This window comes from Hyaena hyaena, unplaced genomic scaffold (genome assembly GCF_003009895.1).
Source record: "Hyaena hyaena isolate Hyena2069 unplaced genomic scaffold, ASM300989v1 scaffold_1107, whole genome shotgun sequence".
NCBI classification, from domain to species: Eukaryota; Metazoa; Chordata; class Mammalia; order Carnivora; family Hyaenidae; genus Hyaena; species Hyaena hyaena.
In genome coordinates, this window is record NW_024081735.1 from 61469 (window position 1) to 78625 (window position 17157).

The 17157-nt window shown below is 38.6% G+C and overlaps 1 protein-coding gene across 3 annotated transcripts in view; it reads right to left on the bottom strand.

The window, feature by feature from the left end:
• CLEC1A (C-type lectin domain family 1 member A) overlaps positions 1 to 17157 on the bottom strand; it is a 36331-nt gene that overhangs the window by 2060 nt on the left and 17114 nt on the right. The window contains exons 2-7 of one of the 3 annotated variants that reach the window (XR_005526458.1): positions 13438 to 13536; positions 11884 to 12060; positions 7098 to 7249; positions 4312 to 4430; positions 2782 to 2955; positions 1505 to 1680 (exon numbers count right to left, since the gene is read on the bottom strand). Coding sequence is in view for 2 of the 3 variants with exons in the window: in XM_039222308.1 (XP_039078239.1) it covers positions 2805 to 2955; positions 4312 to 4430; positions 7098 to 7249; positions 11884 to 12060; positions 13438 to 13536 (698 nt within the window). In the remaining variant the exon portion in view is untranslated. Of the gene's footprint in view, positions 1 to 1275; positions 1681 to 2603; positions 2956 to 4311; positions 4431 to 7097; positions 7250 to 11883; positions 12061 to 13437; positions 13537 to 17157 lie in introns of those variants that run through there. The other 2 variants (XM_039222308.1, XM_039222307.1) reach the window with 2 other exon arrangements.

A 17157-nucleotide genomic window follows, 5' to 3' on the forward strand; every position in this document is an offset into this window, starting at 1 on the left:
TCTCTGTAAAGTAATGACATTTAAAGAGACACTTCCCATTCACCCCTGAACAAGACTGCAGTTATGTAGGATGCTAGGGGTCAAAACAATGTGCGCTGGGTCCCTATTTTACAACTTAGTGAACAAAATCGTTTGACTTTTTCATATTAACCACATTTTCTTCCTGTAATAACAAGACTTAAATAACACTGAATTGCTTAACTAAAGTCCTAAACCACATTACCTGCTATGTGCTTGTTTTATTAATTGCATTCATTAACTATCTGCACTCATCATAAAAAAAACATTTGGCAATATCCACAGCTTCCTAATGTAAGTGCCTCTCTATAATTCACTAATGAATACAGATATCCCAAAAGGGTTATTTATGCTTTTTTGTGGTCCTTTATTTAAAAATAATAGGGGTGCCTGCATGGCTTAGTTAGTTAAGCGTCAGACTCTTGATTTCTGCTCAGGTCATGATCTTAAGGTTCATGGGATCGAGCCCTGCTGACAGCAGAAAGCCTGCTTGGTATCCTCTCTCTCCTCTCTCTCTGGATCACCCTTGCTCACAGTGCCTCTCCCAAAATAAATAAATAAACTTTAAAATAAATCTCTAAATCCCTTTTTTAATGTTTTATTTATTTCTGAGAGAGAGAGAGAGAGACTATGTGAGCAGGGGAGGGGCAGAGAGAGAGAGGGAGACACAGAATCTGAAACAGGCTCCAGTCTCTGAGCGAGCTGTCAGCACAGAGCCCAATGCAGGGCTCGAACCCATGAACCATGAGATCATGACCTGAGCCGAAGTCAGACACCTAACCTACTGAGACACCTTGGCACCCCACTAAATTCCTTTTTAAAATATATTGTTAATGTCTTTTATGTTTTATATCCCAATTTAGATTATAAAACTAATTTCATATGTACCTCTTGTCAGCTAACAATAGCACCACGAGAAAATTCTAAACACATTTCCACTCTATACTGAATGAAATAAACTTCGTGAGTTAAGTGATTTGCCCAATAATAAATCAGAACAGGGGATCTAAAAATCTCATTTTAAGACCACAAATGCAGTTATTTTGGCACAACACAATCAAGACAACATTTGTACAACACTGAAGAAATTTCCTAATGAATCAACAGAAAATTGAAAGGAAAATTAATTCATAAGGAAGAAATCCACAAGTAGTGATTGCTAAGTAATACAGTCTTATAGAAATGAATTCAGAAATACTCTTTGTTATATGATTGGTAATTTACTGAAAAGAAAACTGAAGCACCTTAGTTTTCACTGCTGAAAAATAAAGATTTATAATAGACTCTCTTTTCTAGTATGAAATCCCTAAAACTGATTTTTCCATAAATCAACAGTCAGTGGTCGTGATGGTGTTATTTACTGTGACACCTGTTATGATTGTGCATATTGGCTTCCTGAGATCGGAACACTTACACAAGGAACCAGTGATGTGTGCAGATGTCACAGGTTCTCTTCCTCTTTCCAGGACCTGATTAGATAACTCACCCTATTAAAGTTTCCTTGACTCATCTTTAGCCATGTGTGGAAGACCACCTTGCCTCAAAAGGTTTCATCTCAGGAAAGTGCTGAAATCACCTTCTTGAAGACAGCGTGCTTCTCAAAGCCTTATCTTCTTCAGATGATCAAATAATCAGTACTCTTGTAGAGTCCCTGCAAACTCTCTGTACGGCACAAACAACAAAAACACAGGTCGCTAGCATAGTTTGAAGAGCAACTCCACACTGAAAATTTCACCAAATCACAAATCTATTCTCAAATCACATACATTTCACATTATTGACATTTATTATTATTAAGTCTTCAGTACCTGAAAGGCATAAACATGGATCAAATGGAAGAATATAGGAAGTGAAACCATATGATTACAGACTCACAGAGACTGACTTTTGCTCTGGTCTTCAATCTCTATGAAGGGAGGATCAGGGGCAGTAATGGGGATACAAAACGGAGCTGAGTGTTATTTCTTTCCTGGAACAAATTCCTGGGGAAAGGAGATAATTGTTGGAGTCCTAAGTGAATATGGGAGGGTATGTTCATAAGAAGTTATGATTCTAATAAAGAGGATTATCCCAGTGGGAAGCAAACCATAGGCAGGGCAGATGGGGGCTTTATGGAGAGACCAGGAAGGAAAAAGTATGGACTGAAGGAAACAGAAACAGAAAGAATTAGTTACATGTTTAGGAACATTGTATAGGAAATGATTGTTAATTTCTCACGGTCTACTTGACCTTTGGAGCAAAGAATGTTACACACATTTACTTCCTCTACTTCAGTAAGTTTCTCACTTCTCCAAGTGTTAAGGAAGAAAGACGTGGAAACAGGGAGATGGTATTAGATGCTGAGAACGAAGAACACTAGAAAGCTTTCTCTAAGTCAAGAAAGTGGAATACAACTTTATGAGAGTCTGGGACTGAATGGTGGCACATATATAGGACTGCTTTGTGGCTTGTAAGAATTTGTATGAACCCAAGCTCGGAAGTGGTGGTGGTCCTGAGCAGGAACATGAAAGTCCTCCTGGTACCTGTCGGAAAAACTGCCTTTCCTCATTTTTTCCCATTTTCCAATGTCTTGAATATCCTTTGCATTGACCTGGCTTGGCTCAACCAGCTTGCTGATTTGTTGTATAAACATGGCTCCGATGGGAGAAAAAAGGAACTGAAACCAATTATTACAGGGCCGCATAAAGAAATTGACTTTTGCTCTGATCTTCAGTTTCCCTGAAGGGAGCTTAACATTGTAGTTATGGTCGAAGAGTCAATCACCTTCACGTAATGGCTCAGAGAAGCTAAAGGAGGCTCTCAAACTTCACTGTTGCCGCCTTTTTTTCACAAGCACACCGCCTCAACTCTTTGCAGTCCTTTGAGAAAGCCTTTCCATTGAGGATGGTCACACAGTCCCTGCTTCGTAGGCTGGTGAAATCTATTATAATCTCAAACCTTCAAGAAAGAGAAAAAGGTTAACTGAATCATAGTTTACTTCTAAAATGACATATTAAATACCCAGAGAGTACATAGGGAGTATTCTTAGCTTGATAAAATTATAGAATAGATATACAGAATGAATTTACTAGAGATGGGGTCACAAGCTCTTTCTTTTCAGCCCTTCAACTTCCATACTCATTCTTAGAATCATAAGTTCATTAAAACAAAACAAAACAAAACAAAACAAAAACCTATTCCTACTTAAAACTAAGATGCATGCTATAACCCATCAAATTTATCATATGATTTTCCCACCATCTGAAAAATCATCTGTGACTCAGTTTAATTAACGATAAAATAAAAAATGATTACACTGATTATGTCCTACCTCCTGCGAGAAGAAATCCTATACAATATATAGAGAGGAAAGGCATCTCTCCCAACATGACTTTAAATAATATATTTTGACATAGATATTACATTTACCTATTTCAAAAGATACCATGACAATCCTACCTAAATGCTCACATAAGTAAAAGTAACTTTTGATAATATTACTCTTACAATGTCAGCAAATCTTTTCTCAGAAACTGTACTTTTATTTTATAAAAACAAATTTTTTTCTAATGTTTATTTTTGAGAGAGAGAGACAGAATGTGAGCAGGGGAGAGGCAGAGAGAGAGGGAGACACAGAATCCAAAACAGGCTCCAAGTTCTGAGCTGTCAGCACAGACACTGATACGGAGCTCAAACTCACAGACTGCAAGTCTGTGACCTGAGCTGAAGTCAGATGCTTAACTGACTGAGCCACTCAGGCGCCCCAGAAATTGTACTTTTAAAGAGGTGCTCCCCATTATACTACACAGAAGGCCAAAACGTCTGAGGTCTTACATTATCTCTGGGAATTGAGAAGTTGTGAAGCTGTGTGGTCTTAGGCAAGTCACCATCATTACCTGGGTTTCAGTTTATTCACCCATAAAAGATCACTTCCCCTCCTACCCTTTCTCCTCCACGTCTTTCTTCCTTTCTCTCTCTCTTTGTCTCTGTTTCCTTCCCTCAGCGAAACCCTGACACTTGATAATGCTCCAAGGGACTTCAGACCCTGTAATAAAACTCTGAAAGCATCCAGATGGAGAACTGCCCCTACTATTTTGCTAACATTTTGTATGTCTCCTTCACTGGTTTATAAGCCATTCAAAAGCAAGCACTATGTTTTCTTTTCATAATTCTTTGTCTACCCTCTTACAAACTTAGTACTCAATGCAAAGCAGATGTCTGGTCAATACTGATGGAACCAAATTGTTGAACTCTGTCACTCAAGCAAAATCTCTCTCTTAAATGCTTTTCCCACAAAATGTTCTGAAGGCTTACAGTTCAGAGGAGTAAGGGGTTCCATCGGTCCATAGCCAGGCCTTTCCACTGCCGTTGCGGGATAGCCCTGTCCAATAAGAGTAGAAAAACTCAGAGTAGCTCTGAGGCATGGCAAACTCCTGTGAAAGGCACACAAGAAAATCTTTAGCTTTAGATACGTTATACCCTATGTACACAGAGATGTGTAGGCACAGCCAACACTTTAAAAAAATTTTTAATGTTTATTTTGCTTTTGTGAGAGACAGAGCATGAGCAGGGGAGGGGCAGAGAGAGAGGGAGACACAGAATCAGAAGCAGGCTCCAGACTCTGAGCTGCCAGCTCTGTGCTGACATGGGGCTTGGATTCATGAACCTGAGTTCAAGATCATGACCTGAGCCAAAGTCAGGCACTCAACCGACTGAGCCACCCGGGTGCCCCAACACTTTTAGTACAAAAACAAGGGTCCTGCCCCACACAGGTGATCGTACACTTGAGAAAAAGTGTCTGTGCTGAGCTCAATTTGTCCAAGTGAAAGAGTTTATCTTGTCTTAATAATTATGGTATACTGATATTCTGAAACCAAGAATCACATCAACCAAGGTTTACAAATGATTATTTTCAAATCAAAGAGTAAGCACTAAGATTTATCTAAAAAATATGGGAGGCAGATTTACAAAGAGATGTGAGGTAACTCTGGGAAATGGAAGACTGTGGAAGGAAAAGAGTAAACGTGAGGGAAATAACTTTTATCCATATATGCAAAAGGAATTGACTCAGAAGGAGAAAAGACTAATGAATATAATTTAATGCAAAAAGAAATAAGAGAAAATTTGGAAGGATGATTTACGTCTCAGACAAGGAAGGGAAGAGAAATTTTTCATGTGTGTGTATATTTATATTTTTGTATAGTATTACATATATACATATATATTCATATATATAATTTCTTCCCTACTATGTATATTGAAAAAATTTTAACTTACTTACTTCCTTCTATCTAGTCTCACTCTTTAACATAAAAATTATATAAATTTGTGATAATTATCCATTTTTATCTCCTTATTTTCCACTATATCATGAGTTCCTTAAGGACACATACTTTGTTTTATGTCTTCAACCCTTCAGTTAGTTTAATGGCACATGTTTGTTCAATAAAAGATTATTGGCATGTATGTGAAAGTATCACTAAGTAATAGTCATCTAGTAGACATATCAAAAGAAGTGTAGTTGAGCGGCACCTGGATGGCTCAGTCGGTTAAGCATCCGACTTCAGCTCAGGTCATGATCTCATGGTTGGTGGGTTCAAGCCCCATGTCGGATTCTGTTCTGACAGCTAGCTCAGAGCCTGGAGGCTGCTTCAGATTCTGCGTCTCCCTCTCTCTCTGACCCTCCCCTGCTCACACACTCTCTCTCTCTCAAAAATGAATAAAACATTAAAAAATTTAAAAAAAGAAGTGTAGTTGAAAATACTTCCAACTGAATGGTAGAACCCTCAAATTAAAAGTTCTGAATATAAATCAAATGAAAATGATTTAAATATATACAATTGTATGAAGCATGAGAGAATGTCACTATATATCTTTCATGATATTCCCTACTATTATATATAATACATTCCAATTATATACCTGAGTCCTCAGTATGTGCTAGAGGTAGAGATAAAACAAAGAGAATTTAAAACATTAGATGGCCTTATGGTAGGATACATTGTCTTAGTCAAATAAGTTACCTCCTTTTCTCCCTAAATTGAGCCATCAAGAAAGGATAAAAAATATTTTAGTAGTTGAGAGTGCAGAGTTGCATTCATCACAGATTTCAGAAAGTGGGTAGGAATTAAGATGTAACGAGAAGGGTGTTAAGAGTTTGCATAGTGAGCTGGGCATTTATTCAATTAAATAATCCTTTGTTGATAAACTACTCTGTGCCAAGCCTTCCACTAAAACAATGATAATAAACAATGGTCACACTACTTGAGGGATTAAATCCAAAGGCAATAATAAATATTTTTTTACAGTTGGCAACAATTACATGATTTTTATAGTTTAATTGCATATACTTAATAATATCAATTTATAATTTTATTTTCATAATTTTCTTGACCAGTCTATGTTAGGTTATAAACTTCTGGAAGGCAAAATATTTATTTACAGATTATAGTAATGATTTAATTAATTAAATATTTTTCATTAAAGGCGTTGTCTCTTCAAAATGGAAGGACAGGAAGTGCTATATTCATCTTTCTGACATTGCATCCAATATTGTGCCCTTCCTGCCCAAATCCAAAGAAGTGAGAAATGAAAGAATTTTTAAATTTGATTCCGAGTGGATGGAGATTTTGAAGAGCTTCCCCTCATAGTTCTAAGGCGTGGGTTTTTTGTGGAGAACTGAAAACGTCTTATTACGTACCTCAGGGAATCATTCAAAACAACAGAAATAAGACTCGGGTTCAAGTGTGAGACTGTGAATATTGACTCCTTAGAGTCTTCTTATAGGGCTCTTTTAAAGACCTCCTCTTGGGGTGCCTGGGTGGCTAGGTCGGTTAAGCATCCGACTTCAGCTCAGGTCATGATCTCATGGTTGGTGCGTTCAAGCCCCACAACAGACTCTGTGCTGACTGCCAGCTCAGAGCCTGGAGTCTGCTTCAGATTCTGTGTCTCCCTCTCTCTCTGACCCTCCCCTGATCAGGCTGTCTTTCTCTGTCTGTCTCTCTCTCAGAAATAAATAAAAGACTAAAAATTTTTTAAAAAAATAATGAAGACCTCCTTTTGAGAACAATTCAAGCACTGACTAAGCCTCAGGATCTTACCAGCACTTCTTGTGTGTTTATCTTCAGCATGGTTGCATTCTCCGCAATGCAGAAATATTCACAGCCTTGCCAACTTTTGCTCTCTCTACAAAATCGGTAGCATTTGTCGCCATGCCATTTCCATTCTTCTGGACAAGGACTGCATCTGTGTTCTTAGAAAGAAACCAATTTTGATAAGTTATTTTCCATCTAGGTCTAACTCCTTTCCTTTTGTGAAGTTATATAGTACTTGACGACTCAAGAAAGAATTGATGCCCTTTCTCTTATTTAGTTGCCCAGGTAATGATAACTACAAATATTTACCGAACACCTTCTATATGCCGCAAGTTGTTATTGGTACTGAGTATACAGTGAAAATTAAAAATTAACATAGGGGTTCCTGGGTGGCTCTGTGGGTTAAGCTCTGACTTTGTCTCAGGCCATGATCTCACGGTTGGTGAGTCTGAGCCCCATGTAGGGCTCTGTGCTGACATCTCAGAGCCTGGAGCCTGCTTCAGATTCTGTGTCTCCCTCTCTCTCTGCCACTCTCCCACTCTCACTCTATCTCTGTCTCTGTCTCTCTAAAATAAATAAACATTAATTTTTTTTTTAATTTAAAGCAGACACTACCTGCTTTCATGGAGTTCAGACCCTAGCAATGAATGATTGGAACTTCCTTGCTTCTGCCATATGTAATTCAGCACACAGAGGATTTTCAGTTTCATAAAGAGCTTTTCATTAAGCGTGGTACTTAAGAAACAACTTAAAATTCCATAAGTTTCTTCCTTAAAATTCTCTTGAATAATTGTAAAAAAAATTTTTTTTTGAGAGAGAGCATGCACATGCATGTATTCAAGCAGGAAAGGGTCAGAAGGGAGAGAGAGAATTCCAATAAGGCTCCACACCCTGCCCAAAGCCTCATGAGGGGCTCAGCTTCCCAACCATGAGATCATGACCTGAGCCAAAATCAAGAGTTAGATGCTTAACCGACTGAGCCTCGGAGGCATCCAGAGGATTTTTTAAAATGCAATTTATACCAATAAGATATGGACTTTTTTCTCATTCTAAAAAAAGCCAGTAAAATTTTAGGGAAAAAAAGGCATAAATGCTAAGCAAAGTATGAATTAGAAGGGTAAATCTCCATGTGTCAGAAATTAAGATGGGCCCCACAGTCAGAAAAGTTAAGTGCACAGGTCAAGGTTGAGATGGACTATGTGGGTAGAGGTTGTAAGTATAGGAACTACTCCCTGAAAGCCATGGTTTTAACACTGGTGAAGGTACATGGCCTTGGGCTTTTGAGAATGGAGATTTGTATAACCACCTCCCTTATGGTGGCATGGGAGCTCATTCATTCCATAAAAATGTGTCTATTGTGGGGCGCCTGGGTGGCTTAGTCGGTTAAGCATCCGACTTTCGCTCGGGTCATGATCTCGCGGTTCGTGGGTTCGAGCCCCGCGTTGGGCTCTGTGCTGACTGCCAGCTCAGAGCCTGGAGCCTGTTTCAGTCTGTGACTCCCTCTCTCTCTGACCCTCCCCTGCTCACGCTGTCTCTCTCTCTCTCCTAGAAATAAATAAAAAACATTAAAAAATTTAAAAAAATGTGTCTATTGTAAAAACAATCCAGTGTCAGAATGTTAACATGTTAAAGTGTGAATGGTCAATGTGCTAATGATATTATGTTATTGTTTGCATTAAAAAAAAATATTTCCTAAGGTAAAACAAAGTTTTAAGTAAATAAATAAGATAGGAGATTTCTTTGTAAGTTAGTTGATATTTCTGGCCCAGATCTTATACCAAACTACTTACTCAGCTCTCTACTTAGATATCCACATGATACCTTAAATTCAACAGGCCCAAAACAGTGTTCCTGGTTTCTAACCTTCCCTCTCATGACTACAGAATTCTTCCCCATTTCACCTGATCACATCTCTCTAATTTCATTGTCCAAAAACTCTGGAGGTAGCCTTGACTCCTTTATTTCTCTCATCTCCCATTTTATTCCATCATTCATTCATCCCCACCAATAATATCCTAACTTGAGACAACATCACCTCTCCTCTGGATTACTGCAAAAGCCATCCCTAATGTCATTTCTTTGTTTTCACTCTTCCTTCCTCCAGTCTATTTTCAACATACTTGCAGAGTGAGCCTTTCAAAACTCCTGTCAGATATATATTTCCTCTGCTCAAGATGCTGTAATGAATTCGTGTTTTGCTCAAAATAGAAGCCAAATCACTTACTATGTCACCTAATGCCGTAAATAATCACTATCATATCCCCCATTAGTTCTCCACTCCCTCACTCTGCCCCCGGCACACAGGCTCCTTATTATTCCCTGAACAGGCAGCTACATTCACTTGAGGGCTCCTGCACTTCCTTTCTCCCCACCCGGCTGGTTCTTTCCCCATATGTCTACATGGCTAACTCACCCCAACTCTTCAAATCTTTGCTCCTACACCCTCACCTTAATTAGGAATTTATGGTACTTTATTTCCCATAGGATTGATTACCTTCTTATATATTATGTTTAATTTGACCAACCATTTCCGTGTGCCTGAAACCTGGGCTTTCCCAAAATGTGGGACTTTTAATAATAAAACTGTAAGAGTTTCCCGCAAACTGGGACACATTGATCAACATATTTTATGTTTTTAAATCTAGTTATTACCACCACCTCAAAACAGCAAGAGGTCTGTGAGGGGAGAAATCTGTGTATACTTTGCATGGTATGCATCAGTAAGTGCTCAATAAATCTTTTAAAAAAATTTTTGAGGGGCGCCTGGGTGGCTTAGTCGGTTAAGCGTCCGACTTTCGCTTAGGTCATGATCTCGCGGTTCGTGGGTTCGAGCCCCCCATCGGGCTCTGTGCTGACTGCCAGCTCAGAGCCTGGAGCCTGTTTCAGTCTGTGACTCCCTCTCACTCAGACCCTCTCCTGCTCACGCTGTCTCTCTCTCTCTCTCCTAGAAATAAATAAAACATTAAAAAAAATTTTTTTAATGTTTATTTATATTTGAGCGAGCGAGAGAGAGAGAGAGTTCCTGTTGCGCTCGGCTAGAGCATGAGTGTGGGAGGGACGGGAGGGAGGAGACAGAATCCGAAGCAGGCTCCAGGCTCTGAGCTGTCAGCACAGAGCCAAATGCAGGGCTCCAATTCACAAACCGTGAGATCATGACCTGGGCCGAAGTCAGACACCTAACCTACGGAGCCACCCAGGCGCCCCAGTAAGTGCTCAATAAATCTTAGCAGAGTGGAAGGAAGGAAGGAAGGATGGAAGGATGGATGGATGGATGGATAATGGGAAAGAAATGGAGAGTAGCAGAATAAAACAAAACTAACATCAAACGAAAGCTGTATGAACATTTTTACGGGAATAAGGGATATCATTAACAGATTGCATGTGGATTTTATATTTAAACGAAACACAGTTTACTTGCCTATACAGCTTTCTTTTTGTTTGTATACAGGTAGCTGTAAATTCCATAGACCACTGGTTTCAGAGAAACTTGGATTACCTTTCGATGACATGGCAATCAACACAGAAGACAACATACAGTGGGGTTGTTCAGAAACCCAAGAAGGAAAAAAACAAAACTATATGAGGCAGTACATTTATTGATTTTCTTGACCTTGACAATGATTGTATAATGTATGTATATATTAAACCATCTCGTTGTACACTTTAAATATATCCAATTACATTTGTCAATTATTCCTCAATAAAGTTAACAAAGAAAAAAAAATGTGACCAGTGAGGTGATTAGTCAGGTGGAAAAGAATCACTTAGAGAAATGGAAGCATGCATGTGGGTGTTATTTACTGGGTAACCATACAACCTGGCTGTCTGGTTAGTGTGGGAAATGACACGCGTCTGGAGGAGGGAGACTTCATCCTAATCTAAAGTCTCTGACAGAAAAATAAAAAGTAGCAACTCAAAATGTGTGTTGTTTCCTATGGTTACACAATGAGCCGAACCGAAGAGAAGACTAACTTGAACAGAGCTAGATATTATGAAACCCAAAAAAAGACAGGAGAAAAAGGCCTGGGAATGAGGTGATGTTTCTGGTCTTGTCCTGCAGTGGTCATCAAAGCATGAGTCATTTATCACTAGCATTGTCATCATTACGGCAACGCGGATTTCTGGTACCCAGACAAGGCAGAGTGGATTTAAATAACTGCAATTTGATTCTGCTTATCAGCATTTTTAACCTGGTGCCAGTATGATTTTTAATTTTTTTTTAAATGTTTACTTATTTTTGAAAGACAGAGCACAAGCAGGGGAGGGGCAGAGAGAGAGAGAGGGAGACACAGAATCCGAAGCAGAAGCTGTCAGTACAGAGCCCAACACGGGGCTCGAACCCACAAACCGTGAGATCCTAACCTGAGCCGAAGTCAGATGCTTAACTGACTGAGCCACCCAGGAGCCCACACCAGTATGATTTTTAAAATGTGACAACTATAGTTATGAGCTCATTAACTGCTCAGTGGGAAAAGATTTATACTCATTGGGAAATGTATATTACATTGTTATGCGCCAAGGTAAGTTGAGAAATAACTTTGTATTTTATTTACTTGCACTGTTATTTTGGATATTCAAAGTTACTTGTTTTACTGTTTAAATTGTCTGAATTTGAAGAATCTTTTTTATGCATTATAGTACAGATGTACCTGAACTAAAGGATCCCAGGAACTGGGGATGGGAGGTGCCCAACTAACTACATATTATGTGACTCCCAGGTCCACAGGTGGGAACGTCAGCTCTATAATGGCAGATATCCTGGAATGGAGGGAGCTTAGTGATCAGGACTCACCTCCAGTTTTGTTATAGAGCACACGACACAGTTTTTCAGCCACATGCTGCAGAATTTCTGCAAGCTTCCTGTTCTTTGTCTGGAGAGACTGGAGCTGTCGGGAGAGATTCCCCAATCTTTCTTCCTTGTTAGAAATGCTGTCTTGCTGAGTATTGGAAAGCTGGTAGAACTGAAAAACTAACCCAAGTTACCAAGTCAGACTGGACAGCTCATTTCTTCATTTCTATTTCCCCTTTTTACGTATGTGGAAGAAAAACCATTGTATTGTTTAAGACCTCCTGCTGTGAGATTTCCTATTGCGCATATTCAAGTTTGAACTGCAGTACATAATAAATTGTATTGTCTCAAGCAACTTAATTTGTCAAGTCTGTCTTTTTATCTGAAAATGTGGAATCAGAATAACAGTTTCTAACTTTAGGGCTAAATCTTCAACCATTTTTACTGCTCAATAAATATTTTGTGCATACTCTTAAACCACTGCTTAACCCAAAACCACAAATCCACTCATCTAATAATGATTATATTGAGTATGGACAATTACCATATATTGTAATCTCAGTCACTAACGTAGTCATATTATCATTTCCATATTTTTTATAGATTCCCACAGGGTTCAGTGAGAACAAGCAACGTCTTTAATATCTCTTGTCTAGAAAATTTCAACCCTTAGGTTTAAACTCCAGATTTCTATATCTAAGTAGAAAAACCCTTCATGAATCACGAAAGTTGCTTTATATCCCTAAAAGTAATGGCTGTCGTAAAACAAATTGTATCAAAATGAATTAAGAATTTGTAGGTCATGGTAGAAACACTAAGAAATATATTTTTTTGATTTACGATAACAAACTAACATTTCTACAATTTCCTATAAAAACCAAATGTTTGACATTCAAACCTGCTCTTCAAGGTAACCTTTTACCTTGAACCACCTTCTTCCACTGCTCAGGAAATGATACTATAGTCTCAATCTCATGAAGCAAATTCACCCACTACGTTTTTCGTTGTGTTTTTTTTGTTTGTTTGTTTGTTTTTTTTAGTTTTTGATCTTGTCCTTCTTGGTTTGAAATTTAAAGACTTTTTCACATGCATTTTTTCCTTGTTTAGTTTTCACAAGATTTTGCAAAAATGATCCTATAACTTTTTGGATTTTCTGAAAAATATTGTGATAATTGAGGACCCAGTCTGTCCTCCTTCTATTGAGGGAGTAGATATAAATGAAATCTCTTCCCTCGGTATTAGCCTGCTGAGTCATGCATACTAAAAGCAAAAACCACGCCTCTACTCTTTTGTAGAATAAAAGAGGGTCAAATCATGTATTCATTAAAAATTGCTGATTTTAAATATCAAAATGGAAACAGACAAAAACCTGCTGATCTCCAATAGAATATAAAAGTCTAGCTGGCAAGTGATTGCTGCATTTTATGCTTTAGAGTAAGGTACATGGAACTACCCACAGACTCCAGAATTAAGGAAAAAAAAATTTTAAACAAGTATTTCTCATCCCAGACAAACCTTAGAATCAAGATCCTCCCCCAGGTCAGAGCGCAGACTTACACACAAGCCCCAGGGCCAACAGGCCAAGGAGCAGCACCAAACACAGTGACAGCAGGGTCAGGGCCACTGGACGCCAAACTGAAGAGGGAGGCCGGGTCTCTGTAGGGAATAAAGGAAAAGGCAGCATTTCGCATTTTCTTCCTCTGGATCTATGCCACCAACAGGCAAGTGAGAAGAGCTGGTTCTGGGAAGGAACACATTCTACAGGACAACAGTAAGTAATCAGAAGCTAGATAACATTCCCTCGGTCTTCAGGAATGTTGTCAAAGGGTTCACTGCCAATCACTTACATGGCAGGATTCCTTCACCAGCCCCAGTGATTTCCAACGCCTTGCCCCTCTCAGTTCTACTGTGTCCTGCATCAAGTAATGCATTGCCAATATCTTTATAAAGCGGTTTGTGTAACCTTCTGCTTGCCGCACTTTGAGTTACGAAAGACACAGAAATGCCTCCACGAGGAACTGTTTTTCACATCATCAGAGAAAAGGTGAAAATAATTTGTTGTTACTTTTGCACAACATTGCCCCATCAAGTTCCATATGTGTATCTTCTGAAAAGCAAATTGCATATGAGTAATGAGAGGTGAACACTTTACTATTTGCTTTGGGGGATTTCTTTGAAAGTCCCTTTTTTGTAAAGGTTTTGTTGGTTCATTTGATTTTTTGTTCTGTAAAAATGGACTATCAAGAAACAGGATCATCAGGTTCTCAAGAATGGATCTAAGCTATCTCAGTTTAGAACAGTTAAATAATAAATGCTGCACCCCCACAAGTTTGACTTGTGGTAATTGCGGAGGATCTACTGGGTCAACAATGAGCCCATCTCCCGCTAAGGCTAGCTATCAATCTGAATGACCTGTGATATGCAGCAAGGAAGACCCAGCCCCCACCCCCTAAGTGCTTGTAGCATCTAGCACTATGATTTAAATGAACAAAGCACCCTCAATAAAGTTCTGACACTTCCTTGAGCTGTGTTTCGCTTCACTGGGAATTTAAGTCACTGTTCTAAAACAAACAGATTAAAGATGTACAAATACATCTCCTCTTTAGGTAAGTCCTGCACATAACGTATTCTACGCACAGAAATTTGTGTTACACATTATTTCCAAGTGGGGAATGGGAAGTGGTAAAGACAGTATAGAAAAAGAAAATGTGTGGGGCGCAGGGTGGCTCATCCAGTTAAGAATCTGACTCTCTTTAAAATTTTTTTAAATCATTTATTCCTTTTTGAGAGAGAGATTGAGTGAGGGTGGGGGAGGGGCAGAGAGAGAGGGGGACAGAGAATCCAGGCTCCAGGCTCTGAACTGTCAGCACAGAGCCTGACACAGGGCTGAAACCCACAAGCGGGGAGATCAGGATCTGAGCCGAAGTCGGACACTCAACTGGCTGAGCCTCCCAGGTGCCCCAGGAATCTGACTCTTTATTTCCGCTCAGGTCATAATGTCATGGTGTGTGAGCCTTCTCTCTTTTTTCTTTTCTCTATGCTCCTCCCTCTCTTTCTCTCTCCAAATAAAATAAACAAATATATTATTTTGACATTGATATTGATATATTTTCAAATCTGAATCTTATTTTCTACTAATAAGCACCTCCATAAAAACTGTCACTGGATTGTATTACAGTGAGAATAAAATCCAAATCCCTTTTTATGAAGATTCAGATTGCTATTTTAAAATATAAATAATAAATTTGATAATGTTATTTCCCAACTTAAAAACTACCAATAGCGTTTTCGCACTTAAAGTAAAACACTACAAGAGGCTTTTTCTTCTGGACCCTACCTAGTTCTTTCATTCTTTTCTGAACTACTCTCTGCCATTCACATATTCTATGCACAGTGGCCTCTGTTTAACCTTGAAACAAGCAAACTTGACCCTATCTTAGTATCTTTGTGTTAGCTCTGTCTCTGTTCCTGCATTAAATAATTGCTAAGCTAGTTCTTAGTACTCAGATTTCCATTTACATGGCACACCCTTGGAAGAGGTTCAGGAGTTCATTTCATTTTTTGTGTTTGTTTCTTTATTTTGAGAGAGAGAGAGAGAGAGAGAGAGAGAGAGAGGGAGAGAGAATCCCAAGCAAACTCCGCACTGTCAGTACAGAGCCCGATGTGGGGCTTAAACCCTCGAACCGGGAGATCATGACCTGAGCCAAAATCAAGAGTCAGACACTTACTCAATTGAGCCACCCAGGCACCCTTAACTTTGTTGATTTTTAAAAATGTATTGATTTTTCAGCAGTATTTCTGACAGCAGAAGGTAGACTCAACTAAATTCATCTTCTAGCCATACTGGTTTTTATTCACTGACTTGTGTGAGGTTCTGAATCATGAACAGATATTGGAGTGATTTGCTTTCTTCCCTATTTCCTTCAATTAACTGACCTATGTGATTTGGTCTAAATTGTCCTGGAAATTATCGGATTATCAAGGCATTGACCTTAAGAGGATCTCAAATAAACAGAACATAAGAGAACAAGATCAGAGGCCAGAACATAGCTGACACTAAGCATCCTCTCCAAACCCGAGTCTTTTTAAAGTTCTTTATGGCCAAAAAAAACCCTTAAATAGGTGAGTATTTCTAAACTCCAGAGGTACTAGTACATATGTGGACCCACCTCCACCAAGGTGACTTTATTTTGCTCTATATATCTTAATACTATCAAATATATTATATATCTTACTCATTTCTTTTGGTTTTTATCTGTCTTACCCCAGTAGAAAGTTAGCTCTTTTTGAAGACGATTATTGTCTACTTAGTTACTAGAAAAACATCAGTTCTAGTGCCTAGAAAATCAGGTGAAATAAGCTCAATTAATGTTGAAGGAAGGATGGAAGGAAGGAAGGAAGGAAGGAAGGAAGGTTGGTTCCAATAAACAGTACTGCCTCTTCTAAGGCATTAACCTTAGTGTCCAATTTCCTGTCAATTATTTCTTGAGCGGCCAATGCAAAAGAGACATTTCTAGTTAATTGGTCAAGGAAAGAAGGAAAGAAGGAAGGAAGGAAGGAAGGAAGGAAGGAAGAAAGGAAGGAAGGAAGGAAGGAGTGTGTGGATTATATATAAATATCTGTCATATGCCTATCTACTCCTGCTTAACCCTATTTATATTAATACACTCTGAAAGGCATAAACTATATTTTAAATGCTGTTCTCATTTTATGATTGGTATTATTCTGGCCCAAGTTATAAATAATAAGAGGGTAAAGGAACAGAAAAACTATGGAAGTCAACCAAACTAGCCCTTAAGAAACCTGCTTTTCTGTGTATAACATTGCGATCAAGAGAGGTGTAGATCTTCTACCGAAAGAATAAAGAAGAAGAATCTTAAATCTTTACTGTAAAATGAGGGCCTGGACTTAAATCGTTAGAATATTATTTAACAATAATTATATCCATATAAAGAATGAAGACTTAATCCTTCCTAAGATTACTCTAGGACAGAAGACAAAAGCAGTATGCTATGTCTTCTGCTAAGGAGCAAAGTTACAAAAATTCCCTTCTAAAGAAGGGAGGTTGCAACCTGTGAAGGAGAGACAAAGGTAGAGGATACATTAATAGCCTGAATCTGTTCATGAAGGGTTTGGACATCAAATAATTCTAAAATTAGAATGATTCCAAATACCAAGTAGGTGATTTTGGATGTTCTCCCAAGTGTGGGCGGTATTATTATGTTGGAAATGAGTAACACAGATCCAATTATACTCCTTGTGACATCGAAGGGCTAA